This window comes from Falco biarmicus, chromosome Z (genome assembly GCF_023638135.1).
Source record: "Falco biarmicus isolate bFalBia1 chromosome Z, bFalBia1.pri, whole genome shotgun sequence".
Taxonomy (NCBI): domain Eukaryota; kingdom Metazoa; phylum Chordata; class Aves; order Falconiformes; family Falconidae; genus Falco; species Falco biarmicus.
The window spans coordinates 59418807-59444890 of record NC_079311.1 but is presented as its reverse complement, the minus strand read 5'-3'; the positions used below and the strand labels follow the sequence as shown (position 1 = coordinate 59444890).

Genomic DNA, 26084 nt, shown 5'->3' with positions numbered 1-26084 from the left:
AGGAATCCTTACAGCAAAAAACACAAACACAGACATTAGCCCCCAAAAGATTAGTAAAGAAGGAACAGCAAGAAAGAGCTGTTGTAGACAGACATTAGCTACTTCTGCATATTTGGTAAGTTTCCACAGATACATTTTGTTTGTTCATGTGGATTCAGGTAGTGTTCAGCTGGAATCTGGGAGATCATGTTATGTACACACTTCCAAACAGATCCAGAATGGCTTACTGTTTATCTTATTGATATTGCCTTGAATCTCAGCTTGCGTCAGCAGCTCCTCATAGACGTCTCTTTCTTCAGAGATTGTGCCGTTCTAAGAAAACAAAATTGTAGCTAGTACATGCGAAAACTTTCAGAGAGAAAAAGTATTAGTGGGACTCCTTAAAACTGCATCAGCTGAAATATTTGCTGGACATATCTGTAAAGGAATTTGTTGACGATGTGAACGAAAGAAGTTAACACTTCATGGCAAATGGCTGAGCAATATTTGAAGCATTTTCTGCTTCCTGTAAGATAGCCATGTAAACATAGAGAAGCATTTTCAACTATGGAAAGCATTAGCTCTCTTGTAAAAAAGCAAATAATTTCACATTAAAGATTTATGACAGAGGTTATACTTCATGCTCAAAAAATTATCATTCTTTTTGCAACTTCAGAAAAACAAATTTTCTGTTTTAAAAGTAGTCGATAGTCTTTTTGTTTTTAGTCTTCCAGTATTTTATCCTTTGTTCAAAGTTAACTACTTCTACTCATAGTAAACATATTCTTATAAAATTGGCTGTCAGCTTGTTGCATTGCCATTATCTTATTTAGCTTATAAGATTTTTTCCTAATTACACCAGTTGTTAAAATTAAAGTTAATTTTTAAAATGGTAATATTACAACACAAGACACAATGTGAAAGAACATATATACTAGGAGTGCTAATATAATACCACTACCTTAAGTCTTGCGTTTGATTCTTTTCTTCTTTTAGCTTCAGAGAGTTCATTCTGATATTCCTGCGCAAGTTCCTCATCCACGTTTAGCAACATTGCGTTTGGGTTCCTCAGTTTTTCAATAGTTTGCTCAGCTATTCCTTTCTCAATAGCTTCGTTAATTGCTATTACTGCTGCATGCACTAAAATTAAAAGCACAATCCTGAATTTCAGGAAGCAGAACATTCAAAACTGTCAGTGTTTCAATTCTGCTTTATTTGAAATGAATGTTTGATGTATGTTCATCAATTTACATATTCCCCTTCAAACACCCCGCTCCTAACGCTCCCCCTAGATGGCAGCAACAGAAGTGCTGTTTGCTCAAAGGTGGAATGTTCCATGTTTGCTGTTCTCCCAACTAGGGTTTACTACTCTACTGACAGAAAATATAATAGGGGTTGCATTTTATTGTTGAAGTCCTATGTCATTTACAAGGCAATTATATGCAGGAATCAAAAGCATTTTCGGTAGTTTTTCTTTTAAAGCTGTTTTTGTTTCCATGAAGGTATGAGACATATGAAAGTATTGTCTAAACTAACTATATCTGAAAGATACTACACAAGAATAAGGAAATTCAAACTCCATGAAAGTTGTTCTCTGGAAGACATAGTTAAGACGTCTGAGGCAGGGTGCAGCCCTGCACACCATCTCTAAGCCTGCCTAGGATGAACTGGCTCCCTTCCTAACTGAAGGTCTCCATGAGCAGTTGTGAAACCAGAGAGCTGGTAGTGTAATAGTCCTTAATTCTGTCACCTGCAAAGGCACAGAACAGCAAACCTTAAATGGGGGGAAAAGAACATCCAAAGGTCTCTGTGGAGTTCCCAAAATGTTATGGCACAGGAAAAGGGGAAGAAGTGCCCTAGGACTCACCCCAGCCATTGACAAACTTAAGTGTTAAGTCTTTCCTTTGAGAAAGCTTCAACTACTGAACAAACGTTTGACTCCAAGATTTTATGAGTCAGAAATGCTCTTGTTTTTTCACATAGCAAGTTTACATGAATGTGCAAAATCAAAACCACATGCATCTGAATTAGTAAAGTAATGTAAAGTAATGGCTAACACACCCCTTCCGGGTGTTCCCAGCACACATTTGGCCCTAAGATCAGTCTAGATGGAGTTTCACTAGAGCTACATTTTATCTGGACCTTCATGCCAGACACCCTGACAACTGTCTGGTAGCACATTCCTCTTAAAGTTTTTTCAGACATTACTATATAATGAATTATATTTTGTAAATGTTTATCAAGATCCTACTGCAAAGGAGGAACACAGTAGCTACCCATTTATCACCACAGCAGCTCGTCTAGATTTTACTTTCATGCTATCAGTGAGATGTGTGAGGAAAACCACAAATCCTGTATTTCCATTTCTATCAGTATTTAGATGCTATGTGGCCTTGCACAGTTTTGCAAAACTGGAGAAAAGCATCCAGTAAAAAGCACTTTTTTGGATTGTTTCGCTGACTGTCTATATATCTGAGCTTAGATCCTTCGGTTTCTTTCAGTATATGAAAAAAATGAAGGATACTTGTCAACAATTAGAAAAGTTGAGTTTTTAGGAAAAAAGGGTATACAGATTTATGAAAGTGGAACAGAAAAGCAGACTGTTGGAAATTCAACATGGGCAAACAAATCATGAAGTGAAGCTACATAATCCATTGCTTAGCATTAAATTAATCTGAAAAAGTTGTTCTAAAATGATTTTGCTCTAGCTCATTCAGCACAGCATCAGATAGGAAACAAAAGCAGCTGGCATGGTGGAGAAGCAAGCAGAGACATGCTGGTTCCTTCGACACTGAAGTTAACAAGGAAGTTCAGATTAGACACAAGGAAAAGGTTCCTCACTGAGAGGGTGGTTGGTCGCTGCAACAGGGTCCCAGGAAAGTGATCACGGCACCAAGCCTGTGCTTAGTCATATGGTTTAGTTTTAGGTTGTCCTGTGAGGAGCAGGGACTTGGACTTGAGGATCCTTGAAGTCCCTTTCAACCCGAGATATTCTATGATTCAATGAACACTCAGATGAACTTCGAGGGGCTAAGAGAAGACTTCCATTCTTGGACACAAATATCACCCCCACATCCTCATAACAAAACACAGAGAGGATGTAGTCTCTTGACAGTTGTGCAAAAGGCCTCACTGATAATTGGAGCTAGCAAAAAGCAGTCAAGAGATAGGTTCAAGGTTAGGAAAGGTGTGAACAGGTATTGGTGGATGTTGTGAGCCCATCTACCAAGAGCAACAGTGAGAAGCCTGACTAGACTTTAAAGAGTAGTCTGGAGGCATGGAATAACAGTGAGGATTACTTGCAGAATAAATTCAGTTTGAAAGCACTTAATCTTACTCTTCGCATGCTGATTTCTACGATTACTGACAGTGCAGCAGGAGTCATCAGCAGTTGTTTCACTTCATATCCGCTTTTCCTTGCTCCGTGTCAGAAACAGGGTGGTAAACTCTTTCCTCTGGCAGGATCTCCACCACCCAACCTCACTAGTGCATAAGGATCCCCATCGCAGATGTTTCCTGTCCTGGGGCAGGGCATGTTATCTACAGCACACTCCTTGCCCAAAGAGACAGAACCAGCATCAGGAAACCCTGCTTTTCTATGGAAGGCTGAAAATACTTCAGAAGGAAACCTTACGTACTCTATAATAAGCTTTCAGAGAAGGAAGTTGCAGCCCTTTCATCTTCAGGGAAGGAAAGTCAGTCACTGGAAAAGTGCTTGGTAGTCACTAAATCACTGAAAATTTGCTAAAAAACGAAGACAAACCATCCCCACTTCCAAAGGCAGTATTTTAAGACCTAGCTTTGCAGAAGCATGCACATATTAATCTATAGCAGGCTCCAAAATGTACAACACAGACAAATTGAATCAACATGAGGAAGTGTGTTTTAAGTTAAGGACTGGAAATTTCAGCACACTAAATAACATTGTGAATCAGCTTGTTTCAATTACGCTACTTTGCAAGGTTTAACCAAGTTGCAACGGAACTTAATTATAATGCAGCCTTCATTCCTCTCCAGTTCCCCATGCACAGTCTGCAATACTGTTACTGGTTTGGATCCATGACTCACTGTGCCATTGAATATACTCAAGCTAGCCCTTCTGTTATTCAGTTTGCCCCTCTGAAAAAGGCTACGATTTTGAACAAAATAACTAGAGCTCAAGTGTGGATTTAAGTGGACACACTTCATTTCATGTCATTTCAGTTCAAACTATTTTTTTTAAGATATGTTACTTCATTCAGCAAAAACTGAAATTGGGAGAAAAAACAGATTTACAGGTGGATAGGCTTGGGCAGCAAAAAAGCATTTAATTTTGTTTTTCAGTGAAAGCTGTTCAGTACAGACTCAAAGAACCATAGCTGTGCCGCTAAAAAGGAAAAGCTTACTTCAGCTGCACCAGCGGTACATGTCCTTCAGCAGGGTTCTACCATACTGTGGGTGACAACAGTGGTCAGACAGATTGAAAGCTGCACATGGAGGCAAGTGGTTCCTTCATGCATGCACCACCATATGTGAAAGAGTCCTCACAGCAATGTGATTGGTTGTTTGAGGTAAACTGCAAGAGCCCAACGCAGGAAGGAGGCACAGAGAAGGCACCTCATTCCTATGGCTGTCTCCACTGTGCCCCCTATGTAGCAGAGGGGCACACACAGAGCTCAATTCATTCTCGAGGAGCACTGGCTACCAAAACATTAAACCCATGCAAAAGACTGCAAGAAATCTTTGTTTCTGGTAGCACTTCCTGTGGTTCAGTGGAGATACTCAGAAATGCAGACTGAAAAAATTTAAGAGGTCTTGTAGCAATGATGCAGTGTGCTAGTGAAAACTTGCTTGTTTTTCTTGTTATTTATTAAAAGGTGGCAAACAAGGTGAATTGAAACACGGAAAATATTTTGTTAGCATTCTGTCAAATTATCCAGCAGAAAACAGAGTGAGAACCACACTTACATGCAGCTTCGTCCACTGATAATTCACTGGCCAGAATCCCACCAATTTTACTAAAAGATGGCATCTGTATCCCGTACTTCTCTAGCTCCTTTCGCATGTTGCTGATTTCTTCCTCTGTTCACATAAGAGAAAGAACATCAGAAGAAAAACATAGGAATTTCATTATGAATTACCATACATACAAATACAGTGCAATTGTTTTGAAAGAGCTTGTAGCCAGGGCTTCTTAGCTGTTTTTCCTCCTCGTTTTGAGTCAACCTAAGACACAACAAGTATTCCATGCCATTCACTCCCTCTGTTTTTCAGACCAACATTCATTTCAAATAACAGCCTCCCACCTATTTAATTAGAATGTGTTTAGAACAACCTTGCGGGAGGAGAAAGACCATAGAAAATATGTACAACGTTAGCAGATTTACTGGGTGAAGAAACCATCTAACATATGATTAGATAAGCAGTTTGTTACCTGTGAAGTCTACTTTTCCCAGTAGGTCCTGGATCTGCGGTGCTAATCCTAGTTTGAACAGATATAAGCTGTAAAGAAGAAAATTAGAATTTAAAGTCCTGCATGTGGTTGAGGGACTCACTTTGTGTAGAACAGAAAAAAAACTTTTAAGAAGCCTGTCCTTTAACCCCTGACTTCTATGGGCTGATATGGAATAAGTTAACCCTACAGTTTTCTTTATGCTGTATTTTTAAGTCTTGCAGAAAGAGAAGTCTTTTTTGATGTTTCAAAGGGTCTCTAAGAGAGAGGCACTGTCAGTGTATATCAGATCACAAGAGATGTGTAAATATGTAGAAAACCTTAGTGGAAGACAGTTAAAGCAATTCAAAAGCTAGTATTGGGCAGGGGAAAGAGGGAATAATTAAGATGTGAACGCACTTCAGTATGGCTTATAGCTTTGGATTTATGTACTATTTTGACTTGCATGATTACATCCCTGTAATTAATGGCTGAAGAACACAAATCACTGACACCTTTTTTACTAAGTGTAGAGGAACTAGTACCTGTAAGACCACCCAAGCCCATCTCAAATACATTTGTGTCATTAGCTGTTTAGCTTTTAGAAAATTAAGAAAGTTAAATTTAAGTGCTATCCAGGACCCAATATTTATGTTTCAATATAGCATACCTATAAAATACTTACATTCATTATTCCTAGAGCTCTGGGGTGCTATCTGGAAAAGCAGGTGACTACATTCACATTTTCTCAATATCTTCCAAATACAAGGCATATGTTTATCTACAAGAGACTGCTGTTTTATAATTTACCAGTGAAATTCCATAAACAAGTGAGTTTTGCAAGAAGGGATCAAAAAAGATTTTAATCCCAAGCTTTACATAACACATTCCTCCAAAAGGACTACTTTGCACCTCTTTTAAATGATTTCACCTCAACTTCATACATTGCAAATGTGCATTGTGGCTTGGGGTTTTTGTTTCTAGAGTGGCACATTTTTCTTTTGTGTTTTGTTATTGGGTTGTTTGGGGGTTTTTTTTGCTGTTAGCAAATTACAAGATGAAATTTCAAAGCAAGTATTTGTAGCTGTGACATTTATTTCAAAGCACACAGAATCAGCACTTCATCTTCTATGCTACCATAGATAGTCCTCTGTCCTGTCATGACCTGGATGGATAGAACAACACATTTCATGTAGGTTGGATGCTCTTTTGACTGCTACGGACCCTCAAAATCATTGCCACTGCCATTCTCACCTTTCACAGCAGTCTTAAATGCATGTTAGCTATAGCAGAAAAAAACCTCACATGCCTACAGTAACAAACCAAGTTCTTCTGTTATTCTGATCTGCCTGCCAGTCTTCCCTTATGGGCTTTTAAAGAGATTTTGCTCTGTGTTTGAGATGGGGACACGATCCTGGCTGAAATGCTGTGTGTAATACAAACAGTTATGGAGACTAGCAGCACCACAGGGCTATGCTGGCTCTTTTTTTGTTCACCACAATAAAAAGACAGAGGAAGAAAAAGCGCCAAGAACATTAGGGACTCGCATTTTTGTCGTTCAGCACTTCGAGGAGGATATTGAGCCACGTACATTACTTCCTACGCCCCTTTGGACAAACTTATGAACCACCAGGTGGTGCTGAAAACGTGCTCTGAGCCTTGAAGGGAGCACAAAGACACCTCTATTCTGTATTAAGGTGTAATTTCACTTGAAACAACTTGCTTAACGCTTTTATAGTTTAACTTAAACCTCAGGGAACCCACATAAAATCAAAATCAGGAGGTCCTGGGATTAAGAAAGCTGGATATGAGGCATCAGGAACAGGGGAGAAACAAAAGGGAAGGGGCAGTTTGCAGGTGAAGTTCCCTTTGTCTATGCGGAGCTACAATTCAGATCAGACAGAGCTTCCTGAGTCTCATTTTGTGCTTACTTCATTTATAACATTCCATAAAAAACAGATGTGTAAATAGTGCTTTTTTTCCTTTTTTTAAAAAGATGTGATTGTTACTCTACTGCTTCCTAGGAGAACAATGTTTTTGAAGCTGTCCATCTTCAGAGGGATAGTTTGTCCAGGATGTAGCAGTGATCTGCTTGCAAAGTTTAACTGAATTTTTCGGGGGGTGGGGGTGGGAGGGTGGGAATAGTCTCATAAGCACTGCTATTTATGAACAAGAATCACTGTTACCATCTCCATTTAAATGAAGAAGTTCTTACCCTCATTTTGTCCAGGAACAAATCTGTTTTCACAAGAAAAATAGTGCAAGAAACAAGATCTATGCCTTTGTATTTTTCAAGTTGGGCTTTAAGTATTGATGTTTCAACAAGAGAAAAGTAAGTGGGCAATTATGTTCAACAGGAATATAGAAATTGTTTGCCGAGTTGCTCCTTCCTGGCCAGAGCAGTACTGTGTTCGACAGTACAAGTTGTTCCACATATTGTTAAGTGCAAATACTTTTCAGACTTGCACCAGGAGAGATCTTAAAAATATGTTTAAACCATCTTGCTTAGAGTCATCATCTATCTTCAGACCCTCTAGCAGCTCAAAGATCAGCAAAACCCCAAATAACCACAGAGTTTCCCTATGAAATGTTATGTTTCAGGTGTAAAATAGACCCTTTGGATAGATCAAGCTTTTTGCTCCTATTACCTACAGCTAAGGCTATTTCATTCTTCTTAAAGAGGCAATTAAAAATAATCTTATCAATTTCAAGCACTTAAACTATGTACACTGATTGTGCAAAAATGAATTAACATAGGGAAAAAATATCTAACTACAGATGACTTCAGAAGTTCCAACGTGAAAATATCCTTTCTGCATTAAATTTACCAGTTTTGTTGGAAAGCTCAAGAATCATGTTGCTTTGCAGCAATGACTTCGTAACAGCTAAGAAAGAACAGGAAGTAGGTCAGACCCTCACCTCTGAGAAAGTGCTCAATTTTCCCAAGTTTAAGCCTTTGAAATTTGAGCATGTGCTCCAAGATGCACTAGAATTCAGCATTTAAACCCAGTGGTGATTCTTTCTATAGCTGTCATGTACATATGCTACAGCTGCAAAGGTGAAAAGCCTGCTTGCAATTGCTCTTTCTAGATGTTCTCAGGGTCCAGCACCACCAGCAACAGGGATATGGACTTTTCCAGGGTTGGTGAACCCAGTACGAGGATGCTTTGACAAATCCAGAGGGTAGAGCAGTTGGGGTACATGGCGTGGAGCCAGGGGGACAGACACCAGTTACAACAGCAGCAGAAGGGGAACAGAACTGGACTCCTGCACTCAGCATTCCTCTGATACCAGCCTGACTGGAAACACTGCTGGCCAGGCAATTGCCTGTCCTTCATTCTGTGGTTTCACAGACTGCTTTCAGTGTAGGCTGTGTGCCATCCAATACCGGCATTGGAGTTTGATTTGAAAGACTCCAGTGGAGGACTTCGAACATGCCTCTTAGGAAAAAGCATGGAAATCAGTGAAGCTCAGCAGCAGTTTCTTTGAGGCTTCCACCCTGCACGGGACACAGGCACAGGGCCCTAAACTTTTGTGGGAAAGCATCATAAGTGAAAGCATTGCAAGTCTATTCCCCTTCAGTGTGGCATGACACATTTGATATGAAGTCCATTTCTAAAATAGCTTGTAAGTACAGAGCTAGAACTTTTTCTTGTTATACAGCAAGAAAGAATAATTTAGTTAAGACAAACTTGGAAGTGAAGTCTAAGGAACAGAGACTAATACTGATACTGGCATAAATCCTGGGGCACATCAAGATGGAGAAATGAAAACTTCTACCGAAGGTCAACCCATTGCAAAATTCAGTTCTAGATGAAGAGAGTTACTGCCATTGCAATGATCTGGCAGATCTTAAGAAGGTATCTGACTGACAGGCTTATTGTTCATGTAGCACTCAAAACCACAGCTGATAAAGTCCTCCTCCATATATGTGGAAGGAAATACTGGAAAAGTGTTCTTCCACCTCCTGCTGAACATCTGAGCCAGCCTATAACATGGCTGAAGGGGCAGACAGCCCACCACGTCAGCCTGAGCTGGTTGACAACACAGTCACACTCATCCACTTCAGGAAGACACTTGTGGACAGAAGAGACTGCACTACCAAATTTTAGGTAAAAGCTACCCACAAAGAGCCCTGGTGACACTGCCCAGTTAATATTACACCAGACATCATAATTTCAAGTGGCAACACTTGTTGATGACAAAAAAATACCAGGGTTTGTCAACTCCCAATACCTAGCATTTGAAAGAAACATAACGAACTTCAGTGGCATGCCTTATTTATTGGCTGTGAGTGCACAGAGGGCAAGAGTGGACACATTTCAAGGATTAGATCTTAAAAAAATTAAATTACAGCACATATTGAATAGTTTGACCTGTAGCCCTGCAGCAGCTGATGTGCCTTTCAACACCATTAGGAACATAGAAGAGTTTGGGGTGTAAGTTAATTACGTTCTCCGCAAGCCTAGTTACAATGAAGTAATGAAGGGAAAAGGTCTTCACATGCAGAAAACAAGCTAGCAGAGAGATGAGAGGGATGCACTGTCTGCCAGCACCACTGCCCCTCATGCAAGGGACACCGCAAGGCAGTTGTCTGTTACTCTGTGTTAAACTTCAAGAAAACCCTTATGGCAGAACACACACACAAAAGTAATCAAACCCTACTTTCAATGGTGTGGCCAAAGCCGTCCTGCCTTTACATTCATGTTAATACAGCAATTATTTGCTCCTCTTTTCGGGCAGAAAGAGGTCAGTTCGTTATCATTTTCACTCTGATGAGCATGTTTGCCTCATGGTTATACTAATATTTTGCTAAGGTTTTGTTCATTTATTTGGTTTCTGTTGCAGTATGTGTTTTGAAATGAACTTTGTGAGGGGGTGTACTCATTGAGAGAGGGCTGCCTGCACCAGATTCAATGGTCCTTCATTTTTGTTTTGAAAATAATTTGTCCAATAGTCCTGACTAGATTGGGCTTTTGTCATTACTTTTTTTGAAAGCAATGAACTTGTAAATTCTGACAGATTTTCATATACTGGTTACCCTAAAGCCATGTCAAGACTTACAGTCCTATAATTGGTAGTTACTTTAACTTTTACTCTCATCACCGGTTACCTTAGAGCATGAATGCAATATATCATCCTAGGGATGTTTTTCCTGTCGTAGACATCTGTAGTCTCTGGATAAAAGATCTAAAACCAAAAGAGCACACAGTTAAAGAAGACTACACATTACTGAGCAGAAAAGTAGCCAAAATTAGGTCTTCATAGAATCATATCTTAAACTTACAGAATTTCAGCTGTTACTTCTATACAGTTATGAAACAGGTCCCTTCTGAGGTTATTTTAACTTTATCATTAGTTATCATAAGGAAGAATTTAATAAAGTGTAAAAGCTACTTAAGAGGGAAAATAAGGAAGATAAGCAGACAGCATTTCAGCAAGTTTTTTAGAAAAGGTCCTTTGGCACAAGCTCAGCCAGCAGGTCTTGTCCTCCTACAGACACCTGAAACCTGGGATGCAGTTACAATTTGCAGTGTCTCATTGCAAACTAAACCTATCAAGTATGGTTTAAAAATGCAAAATTCTAATTGCCAGGACTGCTTACTTTGTGAATACATGATTTACTGAGAAGGATATTCAGAAAGAGGACTATTAAGCAGTTGAGCCAAAAAGACACATCATAAGTTCCAGTTCTGGTTCTACCACTAATTTGTTGCTGGCCTTTGTCCAAGTCACTAAACACTGTTTCTCCACAAAAAGAAAAGACTTAGTTAACCATGTGAGTTGGCAGCGTGCTTCAGCCAAGGCCAAGCACCCAGGCTGCACTGTCCCATGGTTAATAGGACCAGATGGAGTAAGTTAGGAGCACAGTGCCCCTCTTCATCATTTGCTCACAACAGCTTTGGGAGGGAGACTCAGGAAAGCTTTTGGCCATGACCATCCTCTGCAACTGAAGTGAAGCCTTTCAGAGGAGGGATGGCAGGGTGGAAATCAGCCAGCTGAGCAGAAGACTCTAGTGAGAGGAAAAAAACCCTGACCTCAGAAAGGCAAGACTGTCTGCATCTCTATGGCATTTCTGATAGCAGTCATGGGTGCCCTGTTCTGCTTATGGTGGGCACCTGCAGCACATCTTCCAGCAGTGACTAGCTACTAGTCCCTGCAGCCCTTCAGACAGCCGTCTGAGCATCCCCACAGTGCCTGACCCACAGCGCACTAGGCAGCGCCCAAGGGCAGTGGCTGGGCAGCCTGAGCAGGGGACCGCTCTCCCCAGGCTGCGTGCAGGTGCCCAAGTGTCCACAGAAGCAGGGTAGGTGTTTCCACACAGCCCCTTTTCAAAGGATTTTCATCCAGAAAAAGACTCACTGATGCCCAGAAACAGCAGCAGAGCAGGGGAGATGGCAAGCGAAGACCTACAAGCAGGAAGATAAATAGGTGAGAGGTGACCCAAGAAAGCAGCCGGCAGAAGAGGAGCAACAGCACAGCCATGCAGATGTACTTGAGCGTGCAAGGACAGTCTGGAAACAGGATAGAGGCAGACAAACTGGGACTTTTTATATTAAATTAAGTATATTAAGAGGAAGAGGCAGCAAGAGACACAATGAGAAGCAGTAACCTGAAGGAAGCAAATATTTAAGTTTTCTGTTTTATATCTTATACCTTCCAGGCCCCAGAGATTGTACTAGCAATAAGATATAGCTAAAACACTGCTAGCGCCTCCGTTTGTCTTCCCACCAGAGAAGCACGCTGTACATTTCCACCCACAGCACTCATCCACAGCAGCCTCAGCCCATGCACACCAGCAGTGGCACATAACTGACGCTCCCACTGCTTTCATTCGGCATTACCTTCTCTTCAGATTTGTTTCCTGAATTATCCCTTCCCCACAGACTTACTGTAAGCAGCTGTTTATGCTCAAGCAGGTAAAAGGGGATCCCAGTAAGGCAGCGCCTTAAGCCAGTTTCTTTGCTAACATTTAAAGGCTTACCTTAGGCAGACCAATGGACTCCATTGCTCTTAACCACTGTACAGTGTTGTCAGTGTGCCGAAAATGAAGGCCAGATCTCTATTGGAAACATAGAAGGAAAAGGTGATAAAAACCACACAAAAATTCCTGAATTATTGATCTTGTTGCCTCCCAGTTTTATATCCTGCAGTTTAGTTCAGGGAATTTTCCCTTGTTTGAACCTCAAGACCAAAGCATCACAGCTGCAATCCTGCTAATGAAGCATCCTAACACAACAGCCCCAACGCTGTCCAGGTCATTCTCTTATTTAACACAAGCCAGATTTGTACCCATTTAGGTGGACTGTGACTGAAGTGGCCATTTGCACAACCCTTCAGTAGTTCTGGGGAGTAAAGGCTGGCTGTCAAATATCAGGAACCACTACCTCCAAAATGCAGAAGCAGTAACACTGCTCAGGACTGCTGTGAAGGAGAACAGACAAGGAGCTCTTAGTCTTTAGATCTACCCAAATACCTGACTCTCCCTACAGCCTGTGCAATCAACAGTTAAAAGAGCATTAAGTAGGAAAAGATTTTAATTTTTTTCTTAAATTTTTAAAGAGGCAGGGTAAAGGGGGGAAAAGAAGCCCGAGTTCAAGTTTTGGAGATTTTCAAGAGAAACATTTAAATGTAACCAGGATTTTCAATCGTGGTTCTGTTAACTGTATGGTACCTAGAACAGCTGAATTTCTCAACTCTCAAACAACAGCCAGTGATTATACCTTAAAAAATGTCTCTTTCAACTTTTTTCTGTCCCCTCTACATTTTGGGATAGTGCATGCCATAGTGGGACTACTGCATATGCATATATCCGTTTCTGTATTATTGAGGCTCTTTGAGTTAACCAACAGGTCCACAGGTAGCAAGTTAAGCTTTGTTACCATTAGCTTGTTTTTTGCTTCTCAGTTTTAAATTTGGTAAAATAAACACACAGATCAAATGAAGTGAGTGTTCTCCCATTCAAGATTCAGAAAGTTTGGAATAGTTATCAAGTTTATTTACTGAATTGCTTTTGGCTTCTATTAGTAATGAGAAATAATGGTATAAATGGTAAAGCTTGTGTTCACCCTGGAGTGTGAAGTGGAATTTGTTCAGCTTTAAACACATTAAGTGACACTAACATTGTTCTTCTAAGAGTGAACTATTTCCAACTTTTTGGGCTGGTTTTGTAGTGCTGTATGTCATCCATCTAGTACCAAGAGTCTTATGAAAGAGATGCTGAACATTAACCAGTCATGCATGGGTATCTTCTTTAAGATTAGGAAGACAGACATGACATTGCCAGTGAGAGAATGAAACACTTATTACCTTATAGCGTGCCTGCTCCACATCATAGATCTTTTTGTCTGACACTACATTAGGGGCAAAGAATTTCGCAAGTTTGGCAAGGTAAACACCATTTCTTAAGCCTTCCTCCAGCTCCGTAGTTGGGGGCAGCTCTTCTTCCAAGCAGACCTCCATCCATCTACAGAGACATCATTTGAGAAACACTGTTATTTTTTATTTTAGTATAAGTGACACCTTTCACCCATAGCCATTGTACTTTTAACATCACTGCCACAACATAAAAGAAAAGGGTGTGGGCCAAGGAGAAAAATACCTTTGTCACATGGCAGGTCAAAATGACTACAGAACCATATCTGCACTGCGTGATCAATAACCCATAAGTAACCAAACAACATGCTTTGAAGTATACATACCCTAAGGGTCTAACTTAGATCTTTTGAACAGCATTAGGTTTTTAAATAAACAGTAATTTATGTTGAAATCAGAAGAAAACATGAAGTTTTGGTGATGTTTGCATTTAAAAACCTCTGTGATAGCTATGCTAGGGCTGAATCTCAAGAGCACCAAGGCCAGCAGTGTGCTGGGCAAGGCTGGTTCCTGCAGCTGGCATGCTCTGCAACCCAAGCTCACAGCAATACTCATCTCAGTACAGAGCACTCCTGCGGCAAATCTGTATCCCATAACACACAGCAGCTCTTCCCATTCACCCGTGGGAATGGTGCTGGTGCAAGGGATGAAGCTTTTTCTTGAAACAGCCCAGTGGTACTTCATGCACTTGAGGTCTGCCTGGCAGAGAGTTGCTGAAAGGTCCCTACAGCCCATTAGGTGGTATTGGCTTCTCAAACTACTAAATCCTTCAAGATGGTAAAAGTAGTTGGTTTTGAGACTCCAGATGTGATACATACAGTACTAGATAGAAAACAGTATAATTAGTAACACATAAGCAGTTCAGAAGGCCAGTAACCGACATTAAACCGAGGTACCCAGTATGTTTATATTGAGCAGCCAAGAAAAACTGCTACCGAAGCACTCCTAAAAAAGGTTAGCATCCTACTCACTGGACCAGAAGTTCCTTATGCTGGTGGTCTAAGAGTTTTGGCCCTGAAATATTCTTTTTTTTAACAGCTAAATCACAAGGGCTATAAATCTGGTTGGTTCTTTCCCAATAACTTTTTTTTTTTGTTAAGTAATCTCTGCTGTTGCTAGAAGAACATTAATACCAGTACAGATGGACAAGAGCAAAGCTGAAGACATTAGTTGTCTTTACTTACTGTTGCTAAGGTAACGTTGCTGTATGCTGCATGAAACAGCATTACAAATCTAACATCACCTCCAAAAAGGTGACTTCAGAAACCAGAAAGCTGGGATCCAAGTTGAAAATGAGCAGGTTTTCCCACACCATGGAGAAGAAAAAAGCTCACTACATAATTTTGTTCCACATTAATACTCAAGACAAATTATCTACTCCATTACACTTTTGTTAGAGGACATATGAAAGTTGTTTCACTGAAGCACAGACTACCCAAATAGGTCTTCAGGAAACAACCAGCTTGTTGGTGTTTCTGGAACAATCTCACACAAAACTGCATGGGGCAAGAGTCATTAGGAGAACTGTAGTTTGCAGTATAAAAACTTCCTCATTGAGGAGAATCATATGACAAGTTCCCTATCTCCACCATGCATTGCATGTTTGTGTGTTATGGGTCCATGCCAAGGGTCTCAAAAATCATCCTTATTAATGATATTTTACATATTAAATAGATACACACTAGGGTAAAATGCCACAACTTTTGTCTTCTGCAAAACAGAGGACAAGGAAGAATAAACAAAAAATGTGTACTCCCAGCAAATGGGGGTTTCACCTGGGCCAGTTAGCTCTTTATAGAGAATTTATTTCCTAGAAAGTGTCTGCTAGAAAAAGAGTTGTACAGGCAGCAAGAGGAGCTTGCTGAGCCACAGGAGGTATTTGCCATGAGCTAAAGATGACCCTGTTGTCCAATAAACCATCTCCAGTGAGATGAACTGCATGCCCCCAGAGCAGTGTTTGGTACCTTGGAGCAGATCCTTTCCCTTCTAATCCTCAGTTTTCTTATGAAAATGCTTTTCTGACATCTTCAGTCCAGGCCACCAAAAAAAGTTCTTATTGGAACTGTCTTTGAAAATACACACATCCCCTCCAAAATTGCTTTTCTCCCTTCTGGTACAAAAAAGCTACTTACACACAACTTTCCCCTGGCCCAAAATCAGTGGGTGCATGATGTCTCCCTAAAAAGCCAACCAAACCTTGTTGTTTGCCCTTCCATCACGTTTTCCTTCACCATACAACTGAGCTTCACCAGCAGGAACAGCTCAACGCGTCAAGCACTGACCCAAGCACTATGTTTAACAGCCATATAGTTAAATGTCCATTAGCAAAGCATCACATAGTGCTAAGGAGAAAGGGCTGACAACAACCTGGGCATGACACTAGGAGAGAGCAGCCTTCAGAGCAGGTCTAGGTTATCATTTATAAACCTTGAAATTCCTGTTCTTGTGGCAAAAAGAGGTTGCTGTTCATAACCTGCTGGTGGTGTGGGGAAGCAGAGGAAAGGATGCATTTGGGTGGGTTGTGTCTGCTTTTATAAAAGGGTCCATACAAAATTGAGTCTTTTCCTAAGCTTTAAATGAGACGCTCATCCAAAATGAAATCTACTCCTTAACCTTTTTAATCTTCTGTTATTCAACACCAGCAAAACTGTTTTGGATTTGTTTCCACTGTGGTGATAAGCCTTTAAGATTAGTCTGGAACCATCCTGTTCTGGACAGGGAGACTACCTTGTCTAGTGGGTAAATGCAAGACACTGAGAAGCAAACAGGAAACAGTACGAGGAAGCAAATAAACTGAAAAAAAAAATAGAATACAGTTGTCAATCCAACAAATCCAGATAAACATACAAGCAAAAATGTTCCCTTTTTAGAAGTTGAATGTTGGTAACTCAGTGGAAAAAAGTAGAGAGAAGTAAAAGAAGCAGACTTGAAAAATGCAGTTTCTTTCCATTTATGGCTGAAAATCCATACGTGATATCTATTCTAGAAAACCTCACAGGTCTGAAGTAGGGCAGCTGTAACTTACAGTTTTTGGGAATCAGTCTCCAAGACAGAACACAGCTGCAGCTGTATTACGTATAATACAGGTTTTACCGATGTCTGGAAGTTGCGGAACTTAGCTACAAGATTACTATGAAAGAATTTACTCCATTTTTTTGTTTATGTGACTCAACATGTACAAACATGAGGATTTGCATGAAATCCTGCAAATATATAAACAACCTTGTATGTTTTAGTTATGCAGACAGCTGCCCAACCCTTATTTTCTGTTCTGGCATTTATTGAGACATCTGTAGCACTTTTCTCCCCAATGTCTGCAATTGTAGTAATTTTATTCCCTTTACAATGATGCAGTTAAAAGGCAATTGTGGTTTTAAACAGAAAGAAGCATTGCTTTAAAGTTGTATGGTTCTGCTTTTTGAGATTGTGTTGACAACAGGAGTAGACAGGACTAAAACAGAAATCCTTCTACTTCTGCTTAAGTGAAACACACAATATTTACCTGACAATCCTTTTGCTGCCCTTGGAGCAATTTATTTTTCTTTGTGGCTAAAAAAGCAGCACTGTTTGGCTCACCCACTGTTCCCTGAACATACGGTACTGCAGCATCAGCATCAGATTTAAGTCTGTTGCAGAAACTGTTCACCACAAAAACTAGTTCATACCATGGCTACACAAGAGGAAAGGCCTAAAACTCAGTGTTAGATGGTATGTTGTTCTTCAGTACGAAGCTTGTGGAATAAGACTATTATAGCTATCAAATGCCTGTGCATTTCTGCCATTTCTTTTTCTACAGTGCAATCCAATAACTGCTGTATTTTTAACAACCTTAGCTTACTGACAGATATACGCCATGACAAACTGCCAGTGGTGAATATGATGGTCAATTTGGTCCCTCATTAGAACAATAGAATTGTTTAGGTTGGGAAAGACCTTTAAGATCATCGTCCAACCATTAACACAGAACTGCCAAGTCCACCACTAAACCATGTCCCTAAGCACCACATCTACGTGTCTTTTACGTACCTCCAGAGATGGCAACTCAACCACTTCCTTGGGCAGCCTGTTCCAATGCTTGACAACACTTTTGGTGAAGAAAGTTTTCTTAATATCTAATCTAAACATGCCCTTGTGCAACTTGAGGCCATATCCTTTTGTCCTGTCACTTATTACTTGAGAGAAGAGGCTAACCCAAACCCCACTCCATGATGGGGGCAAAAGGCAATCACAGGAAGCAGACCAAAACATGCAACATCCCTGAAGTCCTGGGCAGCACCATCAAATATTAGCTGTCATTAGAATAGCCCTGTAGAACTACCCATGCCAGTTTTAGTCTCATCATTTGTGTTCAAACATGCATAAAATGTTTTTCTGAAGAGAGGTACTTGTGATCATACACCAGTATGCCTAATCACAGCCTGCTTTTATTCATAATGCTGCAGTACCTGCCAGCACAGAAACAAAGGATTTGCCTTTTTAGACAAAAACCCAAAGACAGACCCAATCAATGGAAATATATTTCCAAAACTTTAAGTCTAATACATACTACTGGAAAGCCTGCCAGGAGTGAGTATTGAGGTAAGTTTCCCTTCGTTTTGCTCAATTCTGTTTTGATTCTTGGCAGTCTGAGGCAGAGCAGTTCAGCAGTGAACTTCTGGCAAGATAATAATGATGATTTCTGTGCCAGACCCATGAGCAGTAAACAGCATGCTGCTCACCAAGAGATTCCAGTTTCCACATTTGACCATGCAAAACAGCAGCAGTATAATGAGCTCAGGCATGTACTTTAAAAGCAAAAGAAACCCCCGATTCTCATTCAAGCCAAGGTCAAGGAAACTGGAAGCACCAGTACAGCTTTATGAATGTAACCTGTTATAAAGTTGTCATTGACAGTCTGTGTGGTCAGCAAAGCACACATGGTTGGCTAGGGGACTGGAAATGCTGGAGCTGGGGTTCAGCAGAGAGAAGAATACATTGCATAACCCACCCAAAGCCCACATTTGGCACACAGTGAATATTGCAGCAAGATTTATGCTTGTGCTGCCCTGCATTTTTGGATTATGCTGCAAGATGTGGATCCAATAGCCCTAGGTTTTCACCTCCTAAGAAGCAGACCTTTGGAGAAGCAAAAAAGCCAGGATCAAGTACCAAAGCTCAGAACACTTGTGAAAAAGGTCTAGTGAAGACAAGGTAAAGAACAGTTACCACCCATTTACTGCCTCCCTGGTTCACAACCACACCCTTTCAGTTTGGTTCACCACAAGTGAAACTGAGTGTTGACCTAGAGATTATAACACAGCCATCTCATTCCAAACAGTGAAAAAAATCTTGTTGCTAGAAAATAAGAGTAACAACAATCTGACTGAAAGCCAAATGTTAGATTCTAGCTTTAAATGTCTGTGAAATGGTGGGATTATTTTTGTATCAAAAAATTTTTTGGGAAGATATTTAGAAATATAAAATAGTCTGAAGCATGAGAACTCACCATTTACAGTTCTGCTTTATTATGTCTTTGGTTTCTGAATCTAAAAATATTAAGACACCTCAGCTCTTAATTCTTTTGATGCAAAAAAATTTGTGTTTCACCACCACCAGTCCATAAATATGCTTTAAAAAGGAAGCTGAGAGCAGCAGAAGCAATCTAGGTGTGTTGCTTGGCTGAGCAAGTGGTGGTAGTGGCATTGATTTGTTTATAAGGAAAGACTATGTTAACTTTGGAATTTGTTCTCATTAGGTTGCAAGTTTTAGCATGCTACATCTCCTACACCAGAAACCTTAGAAAAAGGTTGATTCACCTAGAAACATCAACAAGCTATTTCTAGAGCAAATGCATGCAAAACTTCCAACCATTCCATGAAAACAGATAGACAATTTAAATACCATCACAGCAAAAAATATGAATTGTATAAAAAATCCTGCACAGGTTTGGAGGCTCCACTTAGAGGCTGTGGAAAGCAGTGACAGGCAGCTGAAAGAACTAATTTCTTCAGACCTTTTTTTCCCCCTCACATTCTGGTGTATTCACCCCAAATCTTCCTTACAATTGGGAGTCTTGACTCCAGTCAGAGCTACAGCCCTCTGCTGTCAACTTACCTCTGGAGCCAGACACCCTGGAAACACCATCTTCTAAACCTGAGACTCTAGATTTGTACTGCAGTGACAGTCTCTACTGAATCTCAAGTTTTACCCATCCTAAAAACCTGCTTTGAAAGAAGTCAACATTTTGTGGCTGTGGGTCTCCAAAGCAGTGCACAGGAGGGATGTGTGATGTAGGTCATTCCGGTCACCACTTCTCTTATGTTGCATGCAAGAAGTAACGCGAAGATGGTGTCATGTAGGATACTGTGAATCACTCTGCCATGCAAGATCTCAGAACTTCAGCACGTAAAATCAGTGCCAAATCCTTTAGCAACAGGTTTTGGATTAACCTGTAGTGCTCTGATTTTTAACCCTTCTATCAGTCCGTTAAAATTCAAAGTTGTGTACCTCTAGGTCTCCAGCTAGTGTTAGATTTAGCAGCATCTCAACTTTTTACGATTATGATTTCACCAGGGAGGACACTGACTTTCAATAAAAGCTACAGTGAAAACTATCAAAAACTTTCATGTATGGATTCTTTGTGCATAAGTATTAAAATAATACGGATCTTACCATGCATTACTGCATTTTGTTGAATTTTGTTGAATTGTGCACACCTGCATGAAGTTTGTTGCAATAGTTATTTCCCTAATCAAAGCCCTTCTAATATACATCATATTCAATTTAAATGAGTAGGAGCAAGCAGCAGTGACAACCTGCCTGCTCCTTAGAGCACACTAAACCAGCAATAAATCATTTCAGCAACATTTTTCCACACCAGATTCCTGCTGCCATGGCAACAGTGCCATATTTACAAAATAACCTTAAAGGTGTTAAAAAATTCTAGTTCACAAGATGGCAGCACAGATACTATTTGTTGTTTTAATCTGTTTTATTCCAGTCATCCCTTATGTGGGTTAATCAGTGATTAAATCCCACAAGGTGCTGCTCAGGAAATCCACCCTGGAGCTGCAGCATGGCCTCACAGGCAGCTGGACATCCAGCAGCAGCCAGGCCCTGGTTACTCAGCACTTCTACGGTGGGAGATAAGACTCTCCAGCAACACCCCAACAAGTGACAGCAGCACAGGTGCCTGTGTTTTGTGACAGCCCCCAGCCTTTGCAATTGGAAAAGCTTTGGGGTTTGTTCTTTCTGTCTTCCCTGTTTGCAGAGCCATTAAGATTTAGCACCGGGTATCAACCATGAACTTGACAACTGGTCTGCCAGATAACATGCTGAAAGGGGGCCAACGCTGACAAAGCCCAAGCTGATAGTCACAGGGATGCCTCATCTTACCTGCCTCCAAGCTGCCAGGGGCTGGGACAAAAGCTGAAGAGGCAGGAGAGTAAGCAGTATTGGGAATAGAGCTCACCATCCTGGTGGAGGCTGAACACCCACAGCAAGGATTTCTCCCTGAGGAACCTCACCTAATTCCTCTCAGCAGAAAGAACAGTACCCAACAGGTTACCTGAGCAAATATTTAAGTCAGTGTTCAAGTGTCTGAGGGAAAAACTATCTGGGGAAGTTGTAGTCCGAAGTATCCCTTTTTACAGGAGGAACTGGATTTTTATTTGGATCAAAAGGGGAAAAAGGATGAAACAGAGCAGTCCTCCCCCAAAAGCTTGCAAACTCTGTGTGACTAAGTTATCACAACTCAAATCAGCATGCATCACCCAGCTGCAGAGTCTAGATCTGTTTTAAGAGCACACCCTCTCCAACAGGTATCAGAGACCACAGCAGCAGAAACCCAAGCTTTTCCCATGTCAGTCTGGCAGTGGTGGCTCAGTGGCCCCTGGAAAGCATGATTTCGGACAGGTGATAGACTCAAACCACTAATGGAATTTTAGGTAGTGCAGACAAGTCCCACATGCAGATATGAAGGGCCTCCCTCTAATCTTACATAGCAAATAATGCTTTTATCTGAAAAGGAGGGAAGCAGAATTTGGCACATGAATTTAGAGTTAGTATTTCACTAGTCTGTATAAACTGTATAGACACTATAGTGATTTGATAAAATGAAGCAGGCAGCAATAAAAGCACTGTTATACAGTACAGCATTTTTGTTCATGTGGAAATGTTGCAAAGCAAGTTATTTCCCCAAATATATGATGTTTAGAGAAATGCTGTGATAGACTCCAAGACCATAGTTTAGACTTGCACATTATACTGTCTTGCTACACACTACTGCAGTTCGCTTTCCTCTGTGTCTTCTACAGCTGCAGTATGGTAATGCAGTTTAAGACACCTACTCAAAAACCCCAAACATATGGTACTTCAGATTTATCAGTTTAAAGCCTGGCATAATCTAATAGTCCAAGCAACACGAGCAGAAGAGTAGCAGAAGATAAGTGCTTTGACAAGCCACAAAAATCGTACAGTAAAATAACCAATAATGTGACCTTGGGATAACCTTTATATTTCTGTCACATAATGGCCCTAATCTTAAATCACAGTTACAGTAAATTTTTACCCAAGATCTGCATGCTGCCATGGCAGTAATTACTATCAAAATCCATAGAAAAGAGATGTAGTCTACAAAGCAATCTATCCAACTGTGACTTCAATGAAGCTACTACTAAAACTAAATCAAACCTGTCCATCAGGGAACCTGCATTTTTTGTTCACCCTCTCCCAAACTCCTGTGGACCACCAGATGTGCCATTTCTAGCAGCTGTCAAGCTATCCACACATGGAAGGACAGCTAATGAAACATCAAAACAGTAATATTTACATCAAGATCTGGTATTTTATGCGTTTGCCCATTACCACCGCACAGAGCCTTCCAGACAAGTATTAATCCTCAGCTGTCCAGAGGGATAATATGCTATTGCCTTTCTTTGCAGGTAAGATGACAGGCATAAGCACTACCACCATGTCTATGACTAACACAATTTTCTGGGGCAGAGAAGTGACCCAGGGAAGTACCTTCAGTGTTGATTCAGCATAAAAGATTGTACATTGTGTGGCTGTTAAAGCCAAGTCCATGGTTCAAGACCAGCGACAGAAAGACACAGCTTTACCTGCAGACTTGCATATTTACTTAGCTACTGATGCAGCTGGGTCAGCAGAAACACCCAAATGAGGTGCAGACTAAAGAGCGTGTCGAAGCCACACAGGAGATCTATGGCTGAGCAAGAAATCAGTCTCAAGCATGACAGGATACAGGGTGCTGTTCTGACTCCTTGACCAGCCCAAGTCAACTGGATCAGATTCAAGTGTTCATATTTTACTGTCTAACATTTGACAAAGGTTGCTTTTGTGGAAGCAACTAGCAGCAAGTATGCAAGTACAGAAACCACAAAAAGGACCCAAGAAGTACATCTACTAGACAGGCAGCTGGGACTCTTAAAGAAAGGTGCAGGACAGCAGCCAAGAAAGAATGAAACGACACAGATGAGAGAACAATATGTTAAAGAGCTGAAAAGCCTGAAAGAGCCAGCTTGTGAAAGTCTGAAGTGTTGTTAAAAGCATTTAGTGTTATGTAAACAGTGCAAAACTGCAACAAGAGGGAGTTTGCAAAGTTTAAACTTTGTCCCATGTCAAAAAGGAATATAAGACAGAGGAACAAAGTTAAAACAAAGGCATTTAGGTGAGAAACTCCATGTACAGCACCTACAGTTACCTTTTTGCTGGTTTTTTTCTTCCCATGGTTATATAAGCGATGGTCTCCTCTATTGTTTTCACTCTGAGTGGCTGGAAAGACAATACTCCCCTACCTACTCAATAACAATATAAAAATTTTGAGATTCATATGCACACAAGTCAGACCTGTGGTAGATGAGAAAAATGTAAGCAACAGTATAGCTGTAATTCTGTTAGTGCAAGTTTGAATTTTTATCGAGGATATATGGCTTAAACCTGCATAAAATAGTGATCTATTTTATGCAGCTCAAACACCTTTGTAGACCAGGGGTCCTCAAACTACAGCCCGTGGGCTAGATACGGCCCCCCAGGGTCCTCAATCCAGCCCCTGGTATTTACAAACACCCCCCGCCCGGGGTTGGGGGGAAGCCAAGCAGCCGCAGATGACTGCCTGCCACTCCATCCGCGCGCCGGCCCCCTGGTTAAAAAGTTTGAGGACCCCTGGTCTAGACAGTATTTAAGAGTCAGGCATGAAACCATTCCTTCAAGAAAATTAACCTGAGAAACTATGTTAGAACAAGCTGATTTACCTGCAAAACTCTAAAATCTTCCCTTGGAGCAGCTTATATTAATGCACTTAGGTAGCCATAGGACAGAACAAAAGCAAAGCTGTAGTTCACAGATCAGGCCAGGAAGAAAAAAACCGATTGATATCAGCATGGTAAAAATTTTGAAGTGTCATTAATAGTATCCCATGTAGCAAATACCCAGTGTCTGGTGACAGCACTTCAGTTTAAGGGTTTTGAGATCACCATTCCCAACATCCGCACAACAAGACAATATCACCCCCAAGAACAAACAGTGAAATATCCCCATCAATCTGAGTAATCACCAAGTGATAAAAATCTACTGTCTATGCCCCAGTACTCAGGTTACTTAAGACAATAAGAGACATTCATATACATATGGGTATAATATCAGCTAGGAGCCTGCCAGTCACCAAACAAGGTATTAGGCACTGGCAAAAGTGAGCTGTCAGGACACCACTTGATTCAAAGGCAACAGACAGGTCAATGGTATATCAAAGTCTGGCTTACAGCACCTAGCACCAGCCAAGAGCCCTGCCACGACGACTTAAAGATACCAGTGCACAAAAATATTTTCTTCTAACCTGACAAAAAAAAAAGGGGGGTGGGGGTTCAATAATTTGAGCAGGTAAAACAGCTGTCAGCATCTATGCCACTGACTGACTCCCCCTGCCAGCCCACATGGTCTGGCTAACTCACCCTGTAACACCACTACCACTTGCCCACAGCTGACCCAGGCTCTGCTGCCCTGTCACACCATTCCCAATGTACCTGCCATGCAGGGCAAGCTGTGACTACCTCCAGATACTCAGCATCATCACATCAACCACCAGCAGAAAAGCAAAGAGGCAGGTGACTCCTTCCCAGTGCTAACCCAACCCAACAGTGCTGCACACAGCAGCTGCACAACCCCAGCTGGAATGCTATAGCCATTACTGGTCACCTGGTTTAAACATGAGATGCCATATACACAGAAAGTCTTATTAAACCCACTTTGGGATGTTTAAGACTACTTACGGGAAATCTCAGTGGTTTATGCAAAGTGGCAAATGTAAAACAAAGTGCTCCTTTGTTTCCTTGTTTATGCATGAAGAAAAAATGGAAGAGACTTAAAATCAGAAGGAAAACCTTGGCAAGTTTTAAAGACTATTTCAGACTAGTTGTAGAGCTTCTATATTACAACAACTATGTCTACAGAGAGATTTCAGCTTGCTCTAACCCTGTAGCAAACATTCAGGTGCATGAACCCTAGACAATGGTTTGCTCATTGATTTCTATAGAAGTCACATTTCTCAGAAAAACAAGAACTGCAGAGAAGCTCAATGGAAACCAAGCTGGTGTAAACTGCTTCAACCAGTACAGTGCCCTGATTGGAAAAACAGTCCTGTACCACCACCTCTAAGATCTCCAAGTACTTTCAGGCACAGGAATTAATGAAAATATTAGAAGATGGAAGTAGTGCCAGTCATTTTTTATTTTGAAATCACCGAAGTGAAACACAGGACAGACACCTAAGCATCCTGATCAGCCTCCTTTCATTCGGAAACTAATTTTTAGTTAAGTAAAGCTCACTTTACTTTTGCCACAAAAAGATTACTCCATCTTAAAAAGGCATAAGGAGTCATCATGTAATTCACTTTAAAAAGGTGACATATTACTATTATACTGTGATGCCTCCAAAGATACTTAGTGCAACTGTGTTTAATGAAGTGGAAATGAATAGGACAAGAGAGAACAAGCATTAAAATACTTTACAGGAGCACTCTCTTGATTTTCTTAATAAACAGCCATGAACTCAGGCTCTCTGATCCACAGTCAGCCAACAACTTAACACAGCAAAAAAAAAATCCCCTACACCCATGAACTTGAACAAAAAAAAATCAGTCAATTTACCTCACAAGCCTATTAATGACCTAGATACTTTGATCAAGTTAATCAGCAAACCATCACAACTTGTTAACTCTCAGCCTTACAGAGAGACCTAAGCGACTTAGGTTACTATTTTGATGCTGCCACAGTTACAGCCAGAAGCCACACAACCCTAAAATTGCATCCCCACTTCCCCCTATGAT

General features: G+C 40.8%; 1 protein-coding gene across 8 annotated transcripts in view; it reads right to left on the bottom strand.

The window, feature by feature from the left end:
- The window catches only part of IQGAP2 (IQ motif containing GTPase activating protein 2), a 127913-nt gene that overhangs the window by 49389 nt on the left and 52440 nt on the right, over positions 1-26084 (bottom strand). For 5 of the 8 annotated variants that reach the window (XM_056324197.1, XM_056324203.1, XM_056324201.1 and 2 more), the window contains exons 3-9: positions 13700-13856; positions 12375-12452; positions 10503-10579; positions 5393-5460; positions 4927-5040; positions 938-1119; positions 228-312 (exon numbers count right to left, since the gene is read on the bottom strand). In XM_056324197.1, the coding sequence (XP_056180172.1) occupies positions 228-312; positions 938-1119; positions 4927-5040; positions 5393-5460; positions 10503-10579; positions 12375-12452; positions 13700-13856 (761 nt within the window). The remainder of the gene's footprint in view (positions 1-227; positions 313-937; positions 1120-4926; positions 5041-5392; positions 5461-10502; positions 10580-12374; positions 12453-13699; positions 13857-26084) is intronic. The other 3 variants (XM_056324199.1, XM_056324202.1, XM_056324205.1) reach the window with 1 other exon arrangement.